General features: G+C 40.9%; 1 protein-coding gene across 1 annotated transcript; it reads left to right on the top strand.

Moving 5' to 3' along the window:
- Positions 1-804: 804 nt before the first annotated feature.
- On the top strand, positions 805-10,781 carry LOC124280696 (WD repeat-containing protein WRAP73-like). Its single transcript, XM_046716682.1, has 5 exons — positions 805-835; positions 2,783-2,908; positions 3,414-3,497; positions 7,605-7,712; positions 10,255-10,781. Exons 1-5 carry the CDS (start codon positions 805-807, stop codon positions 10,368-10,370), a joined length of 465 nt encoding a protein of 154 aa, XP_046572638.1. The 3' UTR covers positions 10,371-10,781.
- Positions 10,782-24,993: the final 14,212 nt, after the last annotated feature.

The raw sequence follows: 24,993 nt of genomic DNA, 5'->3' as shown, positions 1-24,993 counted from the left end.
CAATATTCCGTTCTGAACCGTCCGATGGAGTCCGAATATCGTCGATCCGTCGATATGAAGATCGATCCCAGATACGTCTATTGATCGTTATCCATCCAGAATATCCAGAATTCCGCATCGATCAGAACCGTTCCATCATCATCATTGAATCGATCAGTCGATATCCATAATCGATCCGAACCGGTTCCATCGAATGATTGGTATCGATCGTTCGATAAACGCCAGCGTTTTGTTGATTGATGTCGAATATGTCGTTCCGTCGTTCGTACGCAGAAATCGATATTCGAATATGTCGAAGGTTTGTCGACTTCGAAATGAATAGCGTCCATATCCGAACCTGGTTTGATCCATCCACAACCAGAACAACTGAACGAAATAGTCCGTATCTTAATCATCGTTAGTTTATCCATTTCGTTCATCCGAACCTTTCCAGTCATTCGAAACCGCTTTCATCAACGTTGATCCAGAAGACGAATCAGGTTCCGAATCGAACCGGATATCCGCGAACGTTCAAATAGATAGATGAATCGTTCGTCATGTTGATGATTTATGTTCCGGAATTGATGAACCTGGTTGTTATTCGTCGTTATCCATCCTTAACGGTACGCACCAGCCGAATCGATCCATATCCTGAAATGCCTTCGACGAAAGATGAGCAGCCGTTCGAAAGATTTCCAATTCGGACTTTCAGAACATACCGGTATCGTTTCGAAGATCCGGATCGAAAGATATACGACCATCGAATTTTAATCTGTTTCGCCATACTGGTTAATCGTTCGTTATCGGCGTTTGTTCTTCAACTGAATGGTCGTAGCTGGTACGCTGAATCCAGAAGGTATGTTCAACCCTGAATGCACAACGGTTGACTTCGTATGATCGACGTTCCGATATCATAAGTCGAAATTTCAGTTCGTTCAGCGCCCGGTTTGAACGATCCAGCGAATTTTAATTCGATTTATGCTTTCAGCGAATTCAAAGAACAGCGATTCCATCAATATCTTTAGCACCGATAGCGTCGCCGGTGTTCAGTTTGTTTTGTTGAACTCTGATATCTGATCTACCTTTTGATTGAGATCCTTCCGTACTGACGAACGACGAATCCTGGTAATGAAGAGTTTCGACGAAGCCCAGTCGTCGAAATAATGCCGATGCAATCAAAGTTCCGCCGGATCCCAGATCGATGAAATCGATCCTGTCGTTTGCCAGCGCCCGAACGCCGGTAATATCGTCGACGCACCGATTAATACGAATTCCGAAACCGATATCGATATCGCGAACGAAACCGTTAACGAAACGGTTCGATATCCATTGATCTGGCGATATCGAAGAGATTGTTCTTCCGTTGAAATATTGAGTTCTTTCGAAGCGGTGAAAACTGAATAATTCCATTAATAGTTCGGATTCGCTGGATCCCTTTAATGAAAGTGGTTCGATTTGAGTTCGAATTATGGAGTTCATCGGTTTCAACGATGATATCGTATTTTGAATTTCAATTCACCCATTTCATCGAAGAAATGGAGTCCTCCAGCGACAAGTCGCGTCCCAACGTCATGAATCGTTCAATCGTCGAATTATCCCGAAATGTTCATCGATTCCGACAAACCGAACGAATTCGAATTCAAACGTCGAATCGAAGCTCATCCCGAAACCAGTCATCGGATCGAATGATTCCAACCAATGATCATCCTCCGAAAATCACCGTTCAACCGGTTTGTTCCGTTCACTTCCATCAGATTGAATATCTCAAACAACATCGAATTGATCAACCCAAAACATCAATTGAATCGAGAACTTCCAAATCAATTGACCGAATCGATAACCAGTCCGTCACCAGATCGACGTTCATCGATCGAATCGCATCCGTTCGTCAATCGATATCCAAACGACCGCCCGATTGAAGAATTAAATAATCATCGGATTGATATCCTCCGCACCCATCATCGAATCGAATGAACGTCCACCGTTCGACGTCCTCCATGTCTCCGTTCCGATCGAATTTATCATCAGATCGACTGTTCATCATCGATTTTGTTGATGTCGTTCATCGACCAGTTCATCGTTGATCGAATCATCCGTTCATTCCAGAACGAAATCGATCCAAACCATCCATCGATCGTCAACTCCGAACCATCGAATTTAACCCCGTTCATCGATCGACCATCCGGCAACCATCATCGAATCAACCAGATCGAACGCAAACCATGACCGACCGGCATTAACTCCGTAACCTTTTCCATCGTAGTCGAGTATCCAGCGTCCGTCGACGAATCGAACGATCCTCGCACAACGCCCATCAACCCAACGCATCGACCGAATCCAACCAAAACGAATGACCGAAACGACGAATCTCCAAACGAAACCATCGACGAAACGCGATTCCGGTATCGTTCGAGACGAGTCCATCTGAATCGCATTCAACCAGCCCATCGAAACGAACCCGTGTCCGTAATCAAACCGTTCATCAAACTTTGATTTGGCGGTGGAAAGAAAGTGAGGGGAGCATTTTATGGATGAGAGTTAGAGAGATTGAGATTTATGGTTCTATCCGGTTATTTGCCCCATTTTACTACGTATGAAATTAATTTCGCGTGAGGAAATTCGATTTCGCATCGACGAAATATTAATTCGATGGCGAAGTTGTCCCGGAATATGGTCCCAGTTATCTATCTTTAGTTATTCTTGTAAGGGGAATATTGCCAATGTTACTGGCGGATTTCTTTGTACTTCTAGACTCTGCTGGCCTGGCCTGTCCACTATCAATGTAAACTGGTTTTGTTTTCAGATGATGTGGAGGTAACACCGGCCAAAATACCTGTTGTAAAACCAGCCACAAACAAGGCCAATCCAAAACTGGGCGTGGGAACTGTAGCATTCAGCCATGACTGTAAATACATGTATACTAAAAATGGTAAGTTTCCTTGCAACGTTTTGTTAATTGAGTCCAACTCGTGTGAGCATTCCTAGTCAGATCTGGTCCCCAGCCACCCTTGCTGGTTGAAAGGGGCGACCAAATGGATAGGGTGGCCAGACTCGCTGATTTGGTGGATTTCTTGCATCATCTGGATCACTGAGCAATACCCGGTATATTAATCACTGTATTGTCTGGTGAGGACTCCGTTATTTACAGCGGGACATCATGTAGCTTTAGTATCAGGGATGGCAATTTTCTGCTGATCTGCGGATTTCCGCCAATTTTATCTCAAATTGATCAATTCCAAAACCCCATATGATGACACAATATTAAGTTTTTAACTGAAAATAGATTTTCCTGTTGCCGTCCCTGGAATATTGAGAAGACGCGAACAAATGTATGATGTTAAACAAGAAACGAACAAATGTACATGTGAGAACTCCGACTGTAAGACACTTACACCAGCTGCATGACGTTAACCTGTACCCTATTCTGTTTCCAGACAACATGCCCAATGCATTGTGGATCTGGGATGTGCAGAAACTGTCCCTGTCAGCAGTCCTGGTTCAGGCAGCGCCCATTAAATGTAAGAACCTGTTGCTTGACATCTGTTGATATGGTAGAAGCCTGTTGATATGGTAGAAGCCTGTTGATATAGAAGCCTGTTGATATGGTAGAAGCTTGTTGATATGGTAGAAGCCTGTTGATATAGAAGCCTGTTGATATGGTAGAAGCCTGTTGATATGGATATAGAAGCCTGTTGATATGGTAGAAGCCTGTTGATATAGAAGCCTGTTGATATGGTAGAAGCTTGTTGATATGGTAGAAGCCTGTTGATATAGAAGCCTGTTGATATAGTAGAAGCCTGTTGATATGGTAGAAGCCTGTTGATATGGTAGAAGCCTGTTGATATAGAAGCCTGTTGATATGGTAGAAGCCTGTTATGGTAGAAGCTTGTTGATATGGTAGAAGCCTGTTGATATGGTAGAAGCCTGTTGATATAGAAGCCTGTTGATATGGTAGAAGCCTGTTGATATAGAAGCCTGTTGATATGGTAGAAGCCTGTTGATATGGTAGAAGCCTGTTGATATGGTAGAAGGTAGAAGCCTGTTGATATGGTAGAAGCATGTTGATATAGAAGCCTGTTGATATGGTAGAAGCCTGTTGATATGGTAGAAGCCTGTTGATATGGTAGAAGCCTGTTGATATGGTAGAAGCCTGTTGATATGGTAGAAGCCTGTTGATATGGTAGAAGCCTGTTGATATGGTAGAAGCCTGTTGATATGGTAGAAGCTTGTTGATATGGTAGAAGCCTGTTGATATAGAAGTTGATATGAGAAGGCTGTTGATATGGTAGAAGCCTGTTGATATGGTAGAAGCCTGTTGATATGGTAGAAGGCTGTTGATATGGTAGAAGCCTTGTTGATATGGTAGAAGCCTGTTGATATGGTAGAAGCCTGTATGAGAAGCTTCCTGTTGATATGGTGATATATGGTAGAAGCCTGTTGATATGGTAGAGAGCCTTGTTGATATAGAAGCCTGTTGATATGGTAGAAGCCTGTTGATATAGAAGTAGAAAGCTGTTGATATAGTAGCCTGTTGATATATGGTAGAAGCCTGTTGTAAGCCTGTTGATAAGCCTGTTGATATGGTAGAAGCCTGTTGATATGGTAGAAGCCTGTTGTTGATATGGTAGAAGCCTGTTGATATGGTAGAAGCCCTGTTGTTGGTAGAAGCCTGTTGATATGGTAGAAGCCTGTTGATATGGTAGAAGCCTGTTGATATGGTAGAAGGCTTGTTGATATGGTAGAAGCCTGTTGATATAGAAGCCTGTTGATGAAGCCTGTTGATATGGTAGAAGCCTGTTGATATGGTAGAAGCCTGTTGATATATGGTAGAAGCCTGTTGATATAGAAAGCCTGTTGATATTGATATGGTAAAGCTTGTTGATATATGATATGAAGCCTGTTGATATGGTAGAAGGCTGTTGATATGGTAGAAGCCTGTTGATATGGTAGAAGCCTGTTGATATGGTAGAAGCCTGTTGATATGGTAGAAGCATGTTGATATGGTAGAAGGCTGTTGATATGGTAGAAGCCTGTTGATATGGTAGAAGCCTGTTGATATGGTAGAAGCCTGTTGATATGGTAGAAGCCTGTTGATATGGTAGAAGCCTGTTGATATAGAAGCCTGTTGATATGGTAGAAGCCTGTTGATATAGAAGGCTGTTGATGTGGTAGAAGCCTGTTGATATAGAAGCCTGTTGATATGGTAGAAGCCTTTGGATATGGTAGAAGCCTGTTGATATAGAAGCCTTTGGATATGGTAGAAGCCTGTTGATATAGAAGCCTGTTGACATGACATGGTAGAAACCTAGTTAGTGTTGGTGGAAACTTGTTGGTCAGGTGAAACCTTGTTAATGTTGGTTGGAACCTGTTGGTGTTGGTTGGAACCTGTTGGTGTTGGTTGGAACCTGTTGGTGTTGGTGGAAACCTGTTGGTGTTGGCTGGAACCTGTTGTATTGGTTGACAGCTGCTTGTTGAAATCTGTTGGTTCGATAATAACCCTATTCTTTAAATGACCGTTTGAAGGTGGTATTATGAACAAGGGAGATAATCCTAAAGCAACTTTGTTGAAGGAGGTAGAGACTTCATGGAACTGAACCACTGTTAAAGGCAGTAGTAGTACAATGGGGTTCCTGCCGTAGTTTCGGCTGGTGGTTGAGTTGAAATGTGTTTCCCTCTCCAGCAGGTATGAAAAAATGGTGTTATGTGTTGGTGCGCACGTGCGTTTTCATGGTGGAAGTGTTTATTTTTTTTTTTTGCATTTTTATCCCACCGGCATGTAATGCGGTGGGATATAGTCATCGCCTCGTCCGTCTGTCCGTCCGTCCGTAATCATTTTGTTTCCGGAGCATAACTCAAAGACCGTTCGATATTTTTCAACCCAAATTGGTAGATATGTCAAACATAACCTAAGGTGGTGCCTTTTGCTATTTACAGATTATTGTCATTTTTATTTTTCTCGGTTTCCATGGAAACGTTTTGGACTTAGTCTTAAAGAAGGGTGGGCTTCGTTTCCGGAGCATAACTCAAGAACCGTTCAGTATTTTTCAACAAAACTTGGTAGATATATCAAACACATCCTAAAGTGGTGCCTTTTGCTATTTGCAGATTTTTGGCATTTATATTTTTCCCGGTTTCCATGGAAACGTTTTGGACTTAGTCCCAAAAGTGAGGGGTGGGCTTCGTTTCCGGAGCACAACTCGAAAACTTCTCTATATCTTTCAGCAAAACTTGGCAGATATGTGAGGCAGATCCCAAAGTGGTGCCTTTTGCTATTTGCAGATATTTGTGATTTATTATTTTTTTGGTTTCCATGGAAATGATTCAGACTTAGTCTCAAAAGGAAGGGATGGGTTTCGTTTCCGGAGCGTAACTCAAGAACCGTCCAATATTTTTCAACAAGACTTGGTAGATATATCAAACAGAACCTTAAGTGGTGCCTTTTGCTATTCACAGATTTTTGGTATTTTTATTTTTCTTGGTTTCCATGGAAACGATTCAGACTTTATCCCAAAAGTGAGGGGTGGGCTTCGTTTCCGGAGCATAACTCAAGAACAATTCAAAAATTTTCAACAAAACTTGGTAGATATATCAAACAGATCCTAAAGTTGTGCCTTTTGCTATTTGCAGATTTTTGGCATTTTTATTTTTCTTGGTTTCCATGGAAACATTTTGGACTTAGTCTCAAAAAGTAAGGATTGCTTTCGTTTCCGGAGCACAACTCAAAAACCGTATAATATATTTCAACAAAACTTGGTAGATATATCAAACACATCCTAAAGTTGTGCCTTTTGCTATTTGCCGATTTTTGGCATTTTTATTTTTCCCGGTTTCCATGGAAACGATTCGGACTTAGTCCGAAAAGTGAGGGTGGGCTTCGTTTCCGGAGCACAACTCAAAAACCTCTCTATATCTTTCAGCAAAACTTGGCAGATATGTGAGGCAGATCTTGAAGTGGTGCCTTTTGCTATTTGCAGATATTTGTGATTTTTTATTTTTTTGGTTTCCATGGAAATGATTCAGACTTAGTCTCAAAAAGGAAGGGATGGGTTTCGTTTCCGGAGCACAAGTGGAAAACTTCTTAATATCTTTCAGCAAAACTTGGCAGATATGTGAGGCAGATGCCGAAGTGGTGCCTTTTGCTATTTGCAGATATTTGTGATTTATTATTTTCTCAGTTTCCATGGAAACAATTTGGACTTAGTCTCAAAAGGGAGGGGTAGGTTTCGTTTCCGGAGCACAACGCGAAAACTTCTTAATATCTTTCAGCAAAACTTGGCAGATATGTGAGGCAGATCCCAAAGTGGTGCCTTTTGCTATTCGCAGATTTTTGTCATTTATTTTTTTCATGATTTCCATGGAAACAATTTGCACTTAGTCTAAAATCAAGCTGGACTTTAAGTAACTGTCAGATGATTTGTTCTTTCAAAGATGTGGAGGCCGGGGGGATATGTCATCTTCTGATGACTCTTGTATACATGTAGACGTAATGTTGAGCGATGACTTTATAAGAATCTCATTTTCGCTAGGGCAACGCTTTTTTTCAGCAGGAACCCCTGTACTACTACTAAGGCACAAACTTTTTCTCTCTGTGTTCCTGTATATTGTAGCTTTCATTGTCCTCACAGGCGTACAGTGGGACAGCAGTCAGACACGGCTAGCTCTGTGTACGTCCACCAACAAACTCTACATGTGGTCAGCCAGTGGGTGCTTGTCTGTGGAGATTCCTGCTGAAGGTAGGTAGACACGGCCAGGACCTAAGGAAATAGGAATTTTATTCACAATAGTTTCTACTTATCTTGCAAATATTTTTATTTAAAATGTTCATTTCAGTTTAAAAATTTAATCATTGCTCCCAAAATAAATGTTACCATGTCCATGTTATTTTTATCCCCCTGGCATGTAATTTGGGGGGATTTAGTTGACGGACGTGCGTCCGTTCATCTGTGCGTCCGTCTGTCCATAATCATTTTGTTTCTGGAACTCAAAAATGGTTGAGTAATTTCCAACAAAACTTGGTAGATATATCAAACAGAACCTTCAGTGGTGCCTTTTGCTATTTACAGATTTTTGTCATATACTAGTATATTTTTCTCGGTTTCCATGGAAACGTTTTGGACTTAGTCTTAAAAGGGGGTGGGCTTCGTTTCCGGAGCATAACTCAAGAACCGTTCAATATTTTTCAACAAAACTTGGTAGATATATCAAACAGAACCTTAAGTGGTGCCTTTTGCTATTTGCAGATTTTTGGCATTTTTATTTTTCCCGGTTTCCATTGAAATGATCCAGACTTAGTCCCAAAAGGGAGGGGTGAGTTTTGTTGCCGGAGCACAACTTGAAAACTTCTAAATATCTTTCAGCAAAACTTGGCAGATATGTGAGGCAGATGCCAAAGTGGTGCCTTTTGCTATTTGCAGATTTTTGTCATTTATTATTTTCTCGGTTTCCATGGAAATGATTCGGACTTAGTCCCAAAAGGGAGGGGTGACTTTTGTTTCCGGAGCACAACTGGAAAACTTCTTAATATCTTTCAGCAAAACTTGGAAGATATGTGAGGCAGATGCCAAAGTGGTGCCTTTTGCTTTTTGGCAGAATTTTGGCATTTTTATTTTTCCTGGTTTTCATTGAAACGATTCGGACTTAGTCCCAAAAGGGAGGGGTGGGCTTCGTTTCCAGAGCATAACTCAAGAACCGTTCAATATTTTTCAACAAAACTTGGTAGATATATCAAACAAAACCTTAAGTGGTGTCTTTTGCTATTTGCAGATTTTTGTCATTTTTATTTTTCCCGGTTTCCATGGAAACAATTAGGACTTAGTCCCAAAAGGGAGGGGATGGCTTCATTTCCGGTGCACAACTCGAAAAGCGTTCAGTATCTTTTAACAGAACTTGGCAGAATTTTGAAATGGTGCCTTTTGCTATTTACAGTTTTTTGGCATTTATATTTCTCATGATTTCCATGGAAACGATTTGGACATAGTTTTAAAAAAAAGTCAAGCTGGACTTACAGTAACTGTCAGATGATTTGTTCTTTCAAGTATGTGGGGGCTGGGGGGGATATGTCATCTTCTCATGACTCTTGTTTGTAATTTTTATTTTTTTTGTTTTCCATGGAAACGTTTTGGACTTAGTCTCACAAGGGAGGGTTGGACTTCGTTTCCAGAGCATAACTCGAAAACCATTTAATATCTTTCTACAAGACTTGGCAGATACCGTATTAATTACCTTTTGAGTCTAAATTGTTTTTGGTGGCCATTGTATTATTTGCAGGGATTAAGATTACCGTGTGTATTTGTCTCGTATATAGAGCCGGAAATAGCAATCAGCTGTGCACGTTTCCCAGTGACCTACCGGTGATTTAGTTGAAACATACACAATAAAATAATGGGATGAATTTTAATACATAATTCTATTATTTAACCCAAAGAAATATATCCTAGTATTGCGTAATTTAATTACAGGTTTTGCTCTATGAATGTAAAATATACATAATCAACACTAAGGTTATACGGGCCCTCATGAACATGGCCGGCAGAAGTTGTACTTGCAACGAATGAGGTGAAATAAGCAAGCCATTTAAAGTCACACACTTTTCCACCGATGTTACTGTAAACTAGCGGTGCATGGATAATGAGGCAGTGATCAGTTCATGATTGTTGATAATATGTGAAATTGGTGCTATCGCAGTTGGAGTGAAAAACGTGTGCCCTCAAGAACATGGTAAGCGGAAGTTGTACGCACATGGAATGGGGTGAAATAAGCAAGCCAGTTTGTTGACATGTTATCTTCCAGCTACAATAAGTATGATACTTAGCGAAACAAAATATATTATCCATTGTCTGTCAACTAAACCTCATTTTGAGGCGTGAGTAGACATAATCTGATGGTGATTTCGTTGAAAAATGCGGACTGAAGTTATAATTATCGGTACCTGCCAGTTGTCTGTGGTCTGAGTTTGCCGCGATTAGGACCCCATCGCAGGGGGTCGGCGTATGTACGAAACATACCATTTTGACACTGATTTTAAGAGTCAAGTTAAGGGGTCGGCTTATGTATGGTAATATACGGTATGTCACACATATCTTGAAGTGGTGCCTTTTGCTGTTTGCGTTTTTTTGGCATTTATATTTGTATTTATATTTCCATGGAAACGATTTGAAATTGGACTTTAGTAACTGTCAGATGATTTGTTCTCTCAAATTTGTGGGGACCAGGGGGATTTGTCATCTTCTGATGACTCTTGTTCTGAACTGTGAGCTTCTGTATGTGTTGTTTCAGCCTCGTTCCAGGTGAGCTCCTTACACTGGCATAAGGAAGGCAAGGCCCTGCTGCTGATGGGCAAGGAACAGATGTGTGTGTGCTTCATCACCAACAACAATCAGACTGACGGATGATGCGGTTGTCTCCCCTTGAAATGGCATTGAATGTGATATTACCAGTGTATATAAAACACCACTGTTTTGTCTGTACTGCCCTAACCAGTATGTGTAGTACATCATATTGTACAGATCAAGACCTTTGTTTTATTGTATATCTTGCATTGTGTGTTATTTGTACTGAGAGGAACTTCATTATACTATAAATGTATCTTGATGACAACATTATACTTGTACTATAAATGCATCTTGATGACAACATTATACTTGTACTATAAATGCATCTTGATGACCATATTATACTGTTATTCATGTTGCTGCTCAGGCCTAAAAAAAAACTGTTGTGGTTCCAATTACCTGACCGACCCTTGAATTCTGGTGCCGACCCTATTTTTTTTAGGCGGAATGAATAAAATAAGCTTTCGGATACCATTGTTTTTTCCCGGCACCAACAAATATCGGTCATTCTGACAGGAAAAGTCGATATGATGGCCGCAATCTTAATTGAATAAACAATTACTCATTGATAAATGCGTTATTAGTTTGCAAGTATGTTATAGCCTGTTACATGTCGTAGTTTTCTAAGTCACATGGGGGCGGTGGGGGTAGCCTAGTGGTTAAAGCGTTCGCTCGTCACGCTGAAGACCCGGGTTTGATTCCCATATTGGTACAACGTGTGAAGCCCATTTCACGTGTCCCCCGCCATGATATTGCTGGAATATTGCTAAAACTAAACTCACTCTCTCACTCTAAGTCACATAGCATGTGTCGAGTATATTTAACCAGGTCTTGTCTTATGTCACTGAAATGCCAAGTTACATTCAGTATACCAGGGTAGTAATCATACACTTGAGATATGGGTTTCAGGTGGATAATCAATCATATTTCTAATTGAAACATAACATACATTTGTTCATCCTCGATAATCTCCAGGGTATACGTTACGATAACTCTCCACTATACCCTGGATGCATCCATGGCTTGGGGCGATGATTTTATTACTTCCCTTGGCTGGCTTTTTATCCAATCAGGTGCCTACGCTGGGAAGTTGAGCGTACCACTCACAACTCGCTTACGCTTCTTAAATTATCTAACCGTTTAAACTTGGCAACACAATTGGTGCAGAGGTACTCTGTAAGAAGTAGAAGGAGTTCTCTCATATATTTTTTAAAGTTTCAGATCTGTCAATTTGTCTTTATTATTTCCCAAAAAATCTGAGTGGCACTGCGAACAAACCTTCGCGACTGCGACCACTATCCTTGTTGACACTGGCAAGCTTGGTTGTAACGGCGGCTTAGCTGATTGGCTACTGTGAGAATGCGGAGCCAGCCAAGGGAGGTAATAAAATCATCACCCCAAGCCATGGATGCATCCAGGGTATAGTGGAGAGTTATCGTAACGTATACCCTGGAGATTATCGAGGATGACATTTGTTCAATGAAACAATAACTTAAAGATAGTTATAGACATTGGCAAAACACTCTGTTATCCATACAGTTAATTAGCATCAGAAAAGTTCTCTGCAATTGGTTTGCCTTTTCTTGATATAAGAGAAAAAAGAATTATGAAATTTCAAAATTAATTAATTGTTTTTAGGTACTTTTATAAAATAGTTCAAGAGTAAAACTTAAAAAGTATTTCTTTTCAAACTTTGTCCACAAAAGCAGATGTCGATTTAATATGCGACATTTCGAACAAGGCAGTGCGTTTTTATCCCCCCAGCATGTAATGCGGGGGGATATAGTCGTCGCCTCGTCTGTCTGTCCGTAATCATTTTGTTTCCTTTCCAGAGCATAATTTTGCTATTTACAGATTTTTGTCATTTTTATTTTACTCGGTTTCCATGGAAACGTTTTGGACTTAGTCTTAAAAGAGGGGTGGGCTTCGTTTCCGGAGCATAACTCAAAAACCGTTCAATATTAATCAACAATACTTGGTAGATATGTCAAACAGAACCTTAAGTGGTGCCTTTTGCTATTTGCCGATTTTGGGCATTTAAATTTTTCCTGGTTTCCATGGAGTCTCAATAGGGAGGGGTGGGTTTCGTTTCCGGAGCACAACTCGAAAACTTCTTAATATCTTTTAGCAAAACTTGGCAGATATATGAGACAGATCTTGAAGTGGTGCCTTTTGCTATTTACCGATTTTTGGCATCCTTATTTTTCCCGGTTTCCATGGAAACGATACTTAGTCCCAAAAGGGAGGGGTGGGTTTCGTTTCCGGAGCACAACTCGAAAACTTCTTAATATCTTTCAGCAAAACTTGGCAGATATATGAGGCAGATCCCAAAGTGGTGCCTTTTGCTATTTGGAGATATTTGTGATTTATTATTTTCTCGATTTGCAGGGAAACGATTCGGACTTAGTCTCAAACGGGAGGGGTGGGTTTCGTTTCCGGAGCACAACTTGAAAACTTCTTAATATCTTTCAGCAAAACTTGGCAGATACGGGAGGGAGATGCCAAAGTGGTGCCTTTTGCTATTTGGCATATTTTTGGCATATTTATTTTCCCCGGTTTCCATGGAAACGATTATAACTTAGTCCCAAAAGGGAGGGATGGGCTTCATTTCCCTCACACAACTCGAAAAGCGTTCGGTATCTTTCAACAGAACTTGGCACATATATGAGGCAAATTTTGAAATTGTGCCTTTTGCTATTTACAGATTTTGGGCATTTATATTTCTCATGATTTCCATGGAAATGATTTGGACTTAGTTAAAAAAATGTCAAGCTGGACTTTAAGTAACTGTCAGATGATTTGTTTTTTCAAATATGTGGGGGCCGGGGGGATATGTCATCTTCTGATGACTCTTGTTATTAAAACTAAAATATGTTCAGAATGATCTTTGTTCTATCATCCATTTTATATTTCTTTTAATAACCAAGAGGTTAATGAGGATTGAGATTATACAAACAAAATATGCTTGACTGTGATTCTCTCATCACAAGCGATACAAAATGGAGGATCCTCTCCTTTCAACAAATATTCATGAGTAGACTTCGTTGTCAACCCTAGTAGGTATAACCCAAACAATACACTTTGAAGTTTGTTTATACCTACCCTGTGTTCCACTGTGGTGCATGAACTCCCTGATGTACTGTCAGATAGAGGGTTTCTTGGCAAATTTATATGGTCAATTTCAAAAATTTCCATTAATAACACAGTTTAAGTAAACTTAGGCTCAGTATTATTGGACCGCCTCCGTGGTGTAGTGGCTAGAGCGTCCGCCCGGAGAGCGGAAGGTCGCAGGTTCGATCCCCGACCGCGTCATACCACAAGATGTTAAAATATGGTACTTGTTGGTCCCTGCCTGGTGCTCGGCATTAATGGGTACAACAAGGACTGGTCGGCTCGGAGTCAGTATAATGTGTCTGAGTGGGGTATTCATGCTTCACTGCGGCATGGTATCTCCGTGGGGTAGCACCATAAAACCAGCTTCAGTCTGGGCTAGTACAAGCAGCCGCACATACACATACACATACATACGCATGCACGTCGTCATATGAGCGTTAATCCCAATTTCACCTCACCTCAGTATTATTCGTTACATTGCTATACTGAGTCTAACAAACCTAGTTGAAGGTCGCGTCAGCTAACCTTTGAGTGACCTATGACCATCCAATCAAACGGATTTAACCAATCAGACAACGACTACTTGTTAGGGTTCGGCGGGACGTACAAAACGTTTTTTGGATTTTCTCTTCCCTGGTCGCTCACACTGATCTATCAACGAACGAAAATCTGCATGAAACACATATGTTTGACCTGCAGTATATAACCTTAGGGGTTTCTAATGACATGGTTACTATTAGCTTATATTTCCGCAAGATGACATCCTTGAATATTGACAAAAACTCTATATTCAGCGACTGTTTGCTCGTTGCGCCCTCCATGTGTATCACTCGGAAGCGATCGTGTGCAAAATAGCATTGGGAATTGTTTGAGTTTTTGAGGTAAAGGTAAAAACAGTATGTACGAATGTTAACTTTCGAGAATTGGTAAGCTGTGTTCTGATAGGTCAGTCCAAAAGGTTAGCTGACGTGACCTTCTACTAGGGTTTGTTAGACTCAGTATAGCAGTGTAATGTATAATACTGAGCCTAAGTTTACTTACTCAGCCAAGGCTAGAAGTCAACACTCTTGCTCATCAAGGACACTGAACTTCACCGTTCAAAGTTAAGTGCCTTTAGTTTGCAAGACAGTGGTAATCGTGGATTCAAATTGATGATTAGAAAATGATTGTTTCAAGGTGTATAGTCACCAATCAGTGTTTGTGGGTTTAACTACATCGATGAAGGTTCATGGCCTGCAACACTCAGCATGTGCCTTACACATCAAGCTGAAATAAGGTTCCTTCTAAGCATTACCTCTGTTGCAAGTTCCTGCCACATCAAACTGACATAAATCCTTCAATGCACTTCCTGTCTTCACTAACAGAAACCTTAACTGTTCAACAGACATTCTCTTCAATACGAGGCATCCTAAAAACCTGCTGATGCCTCTGCACACCACAGGACATGATCACGTTTTTCTTGTGTGTGCCAGCAACTGTGATTTCAGTTTATACTTCAGTATATTTACCAAAATATATTAGGTTTTGATAAGCATACACAATTATAACGTAAACATTCCCTCTGGATTATGGTAGCCTTATTCCCGTGGATTCACAGAATACATACAGAAAATCAAAAGAAATTTTAACACTGAGTCATAGCTATTCCTAGTGGTATACAGAGCTCCAGATAAGATTTAGCTCATGTGGGTACTATACCCACTGTATTTGTTTGGAGTGGGTATTATGAATGTTGAGTGGGTATTTCATTTTCTGTTACCCACTGCTTTCAAATATGTGGTTATTTCAGTCATATTACTCACCTAAGTATTATGTCATTGAGTAAGTTTACTAAGCAGGTATGTTCTGCCTTATACCTAATCAAAACCAAGTTAAATAATGGAAATGATTTCATAAAAAATCACTCATCCTATACTGACAGTACAACTTGATAGCAATCGATGTCTTTTTCATGACGCAAGCGATTTTTATAAATATATTCCGTACGCATTTGTTTTAAACTTTTTGCGTATCTAACATTTTAAATGCGTAATTGGTACGCAACAATTATTTTTCAATGCGTAATTGGAAATTTTCTATGTGTATTTTACCCGGATACGCAGCTTATCTGGGCCTCTGGGTATACTTAATCTACCCCTGAGTTATCTCCCTTGATGCTGACGTCACTGTATTGTTCTCCTAGAACCCTTCATAATTTTTCTGTATGGTCCACGCACATGACGTGCAGAGAATCGAGTGAAATTTTCATTTCAAATCAAGTTTTAAGTTCTTCATATATAGGTCAGTTACAACTCGCATTGCATTTAATATTCAGTCGCATTGCTGTTTTCCAACGTATTTAGGATCTGAAGTTTTCCCGCCCCTTTTTTATCCCACCGGCATATAATGCGGTGGGATATAGTCGTCGCCTCGTCCGTCTGTCCGTCCGTCCAGCCGTCCGTCCGCCCGTCCGTCCGTAATCATTTTGTTTCCGGACCACAACTCAAAGACCGTTCGATATTTTTTAACCAAAATTGGTAGATATGTCAAAAATAACCTAAGGTGGTGCCTTTTGCTATTTACAGATAATTGTCATTTTTATTTTTCTCGGTTTCCATGGAAACGTTTTGGACTTAGTCTTAAAGAAGGTGGGCTGCCTTCGTTTCGGAGCATAACTCAAGAACCGTTCAATATTTTTCAACAAAACTTGGTAGATATATCAAACAGATCCTAAAGTGGTGCCTTTTGCATTTCACAGATTTTGGCATTTTATTTTTCCCGGTTTCCATGGAAACGATTCGGACTTAGTCCCAAAAGTGAGGGTGGGCTTGTTTCGAGCATAACTCAAGAACCGTTCAATATTTTTCAACAAAACTTGGTAGATGTATGAAACAGAACCTTAAGTGGTGCCTTTGCTGTTGCCGATTTTTGGCATTTTACCTGGTTTCAATGAACATTTTGAACTTAGTCTCAAAAAGTAAGGATTTTTCAATAACTCAAGAACCATTCAATATTTTTCAATAAAACTTGATAGATATATCAAACAGATCCTAAAATTGTGCCTTTTGCTATTTGCCGATTTTTGGCATTTTTATTTTCCCCGGTTTCCATGGAAACGATTCGGACTTAGTCCCAAAAGTGAGGGGTGGGCTTCGTTTCCAGAGCATAACTCAAGAACCGTTCAATATTTTTCAACAAGACCTGGTAGATATATCAAACAGAACCTTAAGTGGTGCCTTTTGCTATTTGCAGATTTTGTCATTTTATTTTCATGGAACCGATTCGGACTTAGTCCCAAAAGTGAGGGGTGGCTTAGTTTCCGAGCATAACTCAAGAACCGTTTTATATTTTTCAACAAAACTTGGTAGATGTATGAAACAGAACCTTAAGTGGTGCCTTTTTGCTATTTGCCGATTTTGGCATTTTTATTTTCTTGGTTTCCATGGAAACATTTTGGACTTAGTCTCAAAAGTAAGGATTGCTTTTCGTTTCCGGAGCAACAACTCAAAACCGTATAATATTTTTCAACAAAACTTGATAGATATATCAAACAGATCCTAAAGTTGTGCCTTTTGCTATTTGCCGATTTTTGGCATTTTTATTTTTCCCGGTTTCCATGGAAACGATTCGGACTTAATCCCAAAAGTGAGGGTGGGCTTCGTTTCCGGAGCACAACTCAAAAACCTCTCTATATCTTTCAGCAAAACTTGGCAGATATGTGAGGCAGATATTGAAGTGATGCCTTTTGCTATTTGCAGATATTTGTGATTTATTATTTTCTCAGTTTCCATGGAAATGATTCGAACTTAGTCTCAAAAAGGAAGGGATGGGTTTTGTTTCCGGAGCACAACGCGAAAACTTCTTAATATCTTTCAGCAAAACTTGGCAGATATGTGAGGCAGATCCCAAAGTGGTGCCTTTTGCTATTTGCAGATTTTTGTCATTTATTTTTTTCATGATTTCCATGGAAACGATTTGCACTTAGTCTAAAATCAAGCTGGACTTTAAGTAACTGTCAGATGATTTGTTCTTTCAAAGATGTGGGGGCCGGGGGGATATGTCATCTTCTGATGACTCTTGTAGATTGACAAGTATGGCGCAGAGCCTGTCAAAACATTTGGAAGATCCTGTATTACCCGGCAAGACGGCAGACAGCCGTAGGGGCTTGGTGGTCTTTGGTAAGAGCCAGGAGCCAAAGTCCCTCCCTACGGAAACCAGGGGTGCTCTGACTGGAAAAAGCGGTTATCACGCCCTGGCGTACGTAGGAGGCCGGTCCCCTCAGGGGGAGAAGCCTAGGGCTTCAAGCGACGGGGATGGAGTCGGCCCAGCCGGCTCCGGATCCGGGGTGACCATGGCTCAGGCCCACATCCCGCGTCCTTTGTCCCCGGGAGCCAGTCATCCGTGGCTGCTCCCTGTTGCATACAGCCTGCTACTTTCTCCCACGGGGAGACCGGGCGGCTAGGGTTTCACAGGTCTGACTCGGCTCAGACAGCACGTGATTCCGGCCCCGGCTCAAGCCAGACCACTGGGTCGGCTGCTATGGATAATGGTGTATCAACCCAGCAGTCTGATTTGCACTGGCCTAGCGGTTCAGAGGACACGGCTACGGACCCGCAAGGTTATTTTGACACGGACAATCCGCCCTTAATTCCATTAGTGTCTGATGTGACGGATCGGGGATTTATCGGTGTATCCTTTTTCACAACCAGAGCTTTCCATGAAAGGAGGCTTGTTGATGGTACATCCTATGGACATGTCAGCACAGGATTTTAAGCCGGGCTGGTCATTTAAAGAAAAGCTGGAACTTTTGCACAGACTTTATCCTAATACTCTACCACCGCCGTTGGATGAACAGGAGATAGATATTCCCGTGGAACTCGGATTATCAGGTTGCCTTCACCCAGAACGGATGCCCAGTCTCTCATTACCACATTCATCATCACTTTAGAAAGTGTTGGAGAATTACAACTTAGGCCTCGCTAAGGCTACGAACTTAAATTCTTTGCCTACGGTTTCTCATAAACCCATTTATTCCATTCATGATCGTGTTGTCCCAGCCAATCAACCAAGTTTAGACAAGGACTTTAAACAGTTACAGGATGCTAGAGGCTCTCGTGACTATGCACTGTTCTGTACTTTCAAGAATTGTAAGGAATTGGATACGGCAGCCCGTTCAGCGATTGATACCCTATCTTATTCAAACTGGTTTTCTGCGGGTTCGTGCTTTGCTCCCACCGGTGTTTCAAGATTATACGAGAGTTAAGAAAGACACTTTGATTTCCATGACTGCTCAAGAGGTGGCGTTAGCTCATTTCTTTCTGGATGTAGTGTATCAATCCTTAGCCGATGCGATGGTGACTCAAGTGAATATATTGGGGCGACTTACAGCTATTGAGCGGATACAGCGGCTAGATTCAGTGAGGAATTTACCGGATGTTTCAAGGGATTTTCTATTGCACCAGCCCTTGGAATCGGATAACATCTTTAATGGACAATGTCAACAGGCTATTGAAGCTAGAGATGCCTTGACGTCGAGGAACTTGAATCAATGTTTGGCGTCGGCCCTTTTATTCCAAAATAGAGGAAGGGCTGACACTAGATCTAGAAGAGGTTCCAGTGTTACATCTCGTTCTGCTCCATCTTCATCAAGTCGTAGTCAGAAGTTTCAGAGATCTGCCTTTGATCGGGCTTCGGATTCAAGAGCGCGTTCTACAAATGTGGCTGTTACTAGAGGCTCATCCTCGTCTAGGGGTAGAGGTAGGGGTAGGGGAGGTAGATATTTTCATGGATCAAGATCAACTTCCAAGAAATATTGACTCAAGTCTCACTGTTCAGCGTTCTCTACCTTACGGATTGGAAACATCCCTCGAAATGATATTAGATTTGGAATTTGTAAATCCGGTGACACAATCTCCAGTAGGGGGCAGATTGGCCCAATACTTAGACAATTAGAAACTAATAACATCAGACGAGTGGGTCCTGTCTGTAGTGAGCAGGGGTTTTATTCTTCCTTGGCACAAGCAACCTCCAGTGACTTGTTTTCCAGCGGGTCGTCGGTTTTGTCTTCAAGGCCAGCGTTTAGTGGAGGGCAAACTTAGCAACAAATCAACTACTTGAGAAACGGGCAATCGTAGAACTTCCTCCAGGGGATCAGACATGCAGGTTTTATGCACCGGTATTCCTAGTCCCCAAGAAAGATTCGGACGAAATGCGCATGATAATAGACTTGAAAGTGTTAAACAAGCTATTTTTGAGGAAACCGCCAAAGTTCAGGATGGAATCAATTGCAAACCTACGCACCTTGATTCGTCAGGCTTCCAAGTTTATAAGTATAGATCTAAAGGATGCGTATCTTCAAATCCCTATTCATCTAAGATCTCGCAAATACCTAAGATTTGCGGTGAACGGTCGCAGGTTTCAGTTCAGGGTGCTGCCGTTCGGGATATCTCTAGCGCCGTGGTTGTTCACAAAAATAATCTCATCGATTCTGGCTTTTCTTCATCAACGAAGGATTGCGAAACACGGCTATCTGGATGATTTCTTGGCAAGGAATGTGGTGACAGCGGTTCTCATGAAGCAAACCAACTTTATAATCCACGTGTTTACACATCTGGGTCTAATAGTTCATCCTACCAAGTCAGAACTGGTCCCTTCTACGAGAATCAAGTTTCTGGGAGCAATCTTGGACTCAAGAGCAGGCCGTATTTATACTCCTCAGGATCGTTGGGTGGAAATATCAACCAAGATAACCAATATGTTACAGACGCCAACTGCATCCCTTCTAGCATCTCTCACTTCAATCCAGGATTATACTGTAAGAGGAAGACTAAGGTTGAGAATCCCGCAGATCTGGCTCGACCAGTCTCGGATGGAGGACTTGGAACTGCTCATAGCCTGTCCATACAGAGTCCGAAGGGAGATATTATGGTGGACGTGAATGTGTTGCCAGGAGTTTCATTACGTCCTCGTTTACCGGATCTGACACTTTATGCGGATGCCTTGAACACGGGTTGGTGCACACATGGACATTTGGCAAATTCAAGGTGTGTGGAATCTGTCAGAGGTGAATCTGCATATAAACTGTCGGGAGACGTAAGCACTGTTGAAAGCGATTCGTTTGCTTGGGGAATGGCTTGTACGGGAAGAGTCTCATGTTAGTGTCGGACAATTCTACGGTAGTGGCATACATCAACAAACAGGGAGGTACCAAATCTCAACATAGATTTATTTGTGACTTCCAGGAACGTTTGTGAGTCCAGTACCGGATCCATTGACATGGGCAGTCGACGCCCTATCCATATCATGGGAGGGGATGATAGCCTATGCGTTTCCTCCGCTCAAACTAAGTCCAGAGGTTCTGTTAAAAATTCAACACGACTGTCTAGTTTATCTAGTGGCACCAGCGTGGCCTGCCAGACCTTGGTTTCCCACCCTACTACAACTTTTGGTGTACAAACCTCTACGTCTTCCGTTGTGGCACAATCTAATCAGTCAACCCAAGTCCAACCGAGTTCACAAGAATGTCAGGCAACTCGCGCTACACGTATGGAAGCTATGTCAAGGTCACTCAGGAATCAGGGATTTACGGTTGAAGCTACCAGAGCTATTTCAGAATCCGTTAGACCTTCCACAGATGCCTTGTACGACACTAAGTGGCGACGATTCATCCAGTGGAGACGAGAGTGTGGAATCTTGGATGTACCTGTCACCATTCCAATGATAGCGGATTTTATCTTGTTCCTAAGAGAACAGAAACATTTGAAGCATAATACTATTGAGGGATATCGATCAGCTATTGCTTCAGTCATGGATGTTCAAGGTTTATCTGTGGGCTCGGATACATCGCTTCACAAAATGATCAGATCTTTTCAGATTAAGGATATATCGTCTCCAGCGATATTTCCTAAGTGGGATTTAACGTTAGTACTTCAATCTCTTCAAAAATCTCCTTATGAGCCTATGCAGGATGCTTCTCTAAAGTATCTGGCATTTAAGACGGCTTTTCTATTGGCATTTGCAACAGCTTCCAGAGTGTCGAAATTACATGCTATTGACTTTAAATCAATCACTTTTTCGGAAAGATATAAACAGATAACTTTTAGGACTGTGCCCGGAGTTCATTGCCAAGAATCAAACTTCAGCTTGTGGTCCTTTGGGACATAGGATATATCGAATACCTCAGCTTCCTACCTCTACCTCTAGATCGGATAGGACTAGACTTTTGTGTCCCATACGTGCCTTGCGCTGGTACATTCAGCGTACTTCGCCGTTTAGACGTAATCGTCCCAGACTGTTTGTTTCATGTAAAACAAATGTAGACTCGGAGATATCCAAGAATACCATATCTTCATGGCTCAGAAAGACTATATCTTTTGCTTATAGGGATCAGAATCAAGACTTAATTAATCTTATATTCTCCCCCCCCATGAAATTAGAGCCCTAGCTTCATCCTTAGCGGCTTGGTCGTCAGTTCCGTTAGAACAAGTTGTGTCTAGTTGTCAATGGAAATCTCCTAATACCTTTATCAAATTTTACCTCAGGGATGTTGCTCCCTCTATTGAAGGTTTACATTCATTAGGACCTTTAGTAGCAGCTCAGCACCTTGCCTCCGCCTGACTGCCCCTTTGGGTGGGGGTGTGTTGACCTGGCATATACATCTTCAGGAAAGATGACGCAGTGAGAGATGGTGCCTGGGACTGTCTGAGGGTCCACTGGGAAGGATGATGGATGGATACTGGTTAAGGGACAGCATGTAGCAAGACAAGTTGACATGGTAAGAGAATTTACATTTAGATATATCACCTAACTGAGCACAATATGGACAGAGTTCTAACTTCTGAGCTTTGGTTGATGGCTTCACGTTAGAATATGATTATGAGCTCAAGGTGGTTACCTAAGGTTGAGTTGAACACAATTATAGTCTAATGACAGTTAACCGGAAGTGACGTCATCCAAACTAATTAGTATTACATCATAGAGATTGTCTCTAGGAACGGGAAGTGAGGTCATCAAACAGGAAGTGACGTCATAAGTTTAAGGAATATTAGGTTTAATGACACAATTCGTGATTCGAATAGAATCATGATATATTCATAGGAATCTAGCATAATAAGGAGTTAGGAATTATATAATTCCTACTAATACGGATTAGGATTATCATGATATCTATCATAACTATAGGAAGTTAGAAGACTCTCCATCTCTGGGAATGTATTCCCCCACTGCTACTGACCAAACTGGAGATAAATTATTTATCTCTGACTAAGTCATAGTTATTCCTCGGAGGTTGAGTAATCAACTCTCAGTTAGTGGTATAGAGGGTAGTATCTTCCAAGGGTAACCCTCCTTCCTTCCTTGGGATTCAGGCTACCATAATCCAGAGGGAATGTTTACGTTATAATTAGGAACAATTACATGTATTGTTAGTAATTGTTAGTAAACTTACCTCTGGATTATGGGAAGTAGTTCCCAACCTGTGTCCTCCCAGTGAATTTATCCTTAGATGTCATTGATGTGTTGTTTTTTAGAAAAATTATGAAGGGTTCTAGGAGAACAATAGTGACGTCAGGATCAAGGGAGATAACTCAGGGGTAGATTAGGTATACCACTAGGAATAGCTATGACTTAGTGTTAAAATTTCTTTTGATTTTCTGTATGTATTCTGTGAATCCACAGGAATAAGGCTACCATAATTCAGAGGTAAGTTTACTAACAATTACTAACAATACATGTAATTGTTCCTTTTCCCCCCCACAGCTTGGGGTGAGCTGGAGACACCAATCTCTCTCTGTTGAGTAGGGGCCCGTTTCACACGAGTATACGACTATTGTATGTCTACGATAGCTTTGTGAAACATGGCCCAGAGCTGTACAGTTTCCTGCTGCACTGAAGAGCATTTTTAGAATGCAGGAGGTATTGCCGACTATCGCCTACTGATGCCAGTCCAGTTGGTCATCACCTCGAGTCTAAGCCACTGGGTATTGGAGGGCGTTTGAACAGGATACACGTTTCTACATTTTCATCATCATCATCCAGCACTCGAATCCAGACCCACAGGTCCAACTGGACCAAGTTTCCCCATGTGTTGACAAAAAACAAACACAATTTTCTATCACAGAATTTACTTGTCAGAACCAGCAAGAGTAAATACATGGAGACAAGACTGGGTACCTGAGTGGTAGGAGGTTTCCAGTGTACAAATACACAAGCCAAATCATCCTCTGTAAGAATACTACATTGATCTAGAAATGACTAACAATCAAAGCAAATACCTCCCATAACTCTGCCTTCCATAACTCTGCCTCCCAGCTGCTGGCGGACAATCCATACACAACTCAAGGTACAGGTTTATATGATACGTCTTGCTTCAGTGTGTTGGTTATGGCGATGATGCAGATGTTTGATTAAATGACCAAAACAAAAAATACCAACCTATTTGTGAAAGGATGCACAATCGTTAAGTAAACATAATGAGTTGTAAAATTTGAGTTTGTTTCTTTCAGCTCATGAATGCCCTCTGATTTTGGCTTCAATAGATCTCAAAATATGTCATTATTTATTTAATTTTATCACCAACCCAAAACAAACAAGGTGCAGTACAAACCAATTTGAATGAATGAATGAAAAAAAACGGGCCAGACTTAAAACAACAAAAATAAATAAAATTGTGCATCATTTTGAATGATAATGGGAGAAAAAAACAAACCACACTACTTATCAATTTGTGTCTGTCAAAACTGAAATTAGTAGTAGCCATTGGAATAATAAGATGTGATCTGATTATGCAAACAATATATATATATATATTAAAAAATGTATAAATAACAATAATCACAATGTAGTTACCGGTACTATACAGTACACCACGACAAGCACTACTGACGATTAGAACATACACAACTAACATTGAAACATAAATAAATCCTAATACAGCACATCAGGAAACACCAGCTGCCAAAACAATGAAACTCTAGCAAATACTGTGGCATCATGCCATACTGTCATGGTGCCAGATTGACCCCTTTGAGCAATCCTGCTGTTCAGGTCCAGATCTATTTTTAAACGCAAACCGCTTTCATCTTGTTTCCACATACCTGTCATTTTGGCACAGTTAACAGATAAAAGTTGGCACCCAAGATCAATTAGGAATTTCCTGAAGTACCAGAAAATTATATTAGCTTCTTGTTAAAATAACCTATTTTCCCCAGATCTTTAAAAATATTGCTTAAAATGTAGATAAATATTTTGCAGCATGCATGAAGGTATACTTTTGGTGACAATAAGAATTCTAAATAGACAAACTTTATGGATAACAACTTCTTTATTACGAGAGTGTGACGTTTCGATACAGATTCTCGTACAATTGTCAAATGTATCTGTATCGAAATGTCGCACTCTTGTAATAAAGAAGTTGTTATCCACAAAGTTTGTCTGTTTTGTACTTCCTAGCTTCTATAATTCCACTCTAAGAAACAAGAGTTCTGCAACCAATCCTTTGTGTTTGACACTGGACAATATACTAAATGACAACCTACTGGACCAGTGTTATGTCTGCACGTCACCCAGGCTAACGATATCCATCACTACATGC

The sequence above is a fragment of the Haliotis rubra genome, unplaced genomic scaffold (genome assembly GCF_003918875.1).
Source record: "Haliotis rubra isolate DU_JTF1 unplaced genomic scaffold, ASM391887v1 Scf271, whole genome shotgun sequence".
Lineage (NCBI taxonomy): Eukaryota > Metazoa > Mollusca > Gastropoda > Lepetellida > Haliotidae > Haliotis > Haliotis rubra.
The sequence above is the reverse complement of the archived record's forward strand: the minus strand, read 5'-3'. Positions and strand labels throughout refer to the sequence as shown.

Coding starts and splice junctions, on each gene's coding strand:
- LOC124280696 (XM_046716682.1), top strand. CDS start 805: ATGGTCGTAGCTGGTACGCTGAATCCAGAAG. Junction 2,909..3,413: donor ATACATGTATACTAAAAATG/GTAAGTTTCCTT, acceptor TTCTGTTTCCAG/ACAACATGCCCAATGCATTG. Junction 3,498..7,604: donor TCAGGCAGCGCCCATTAAAT/GTAAGAACCTGT, acceptor TTGTCCTCACAG/GCGTACAGTGGGACAGCAGT.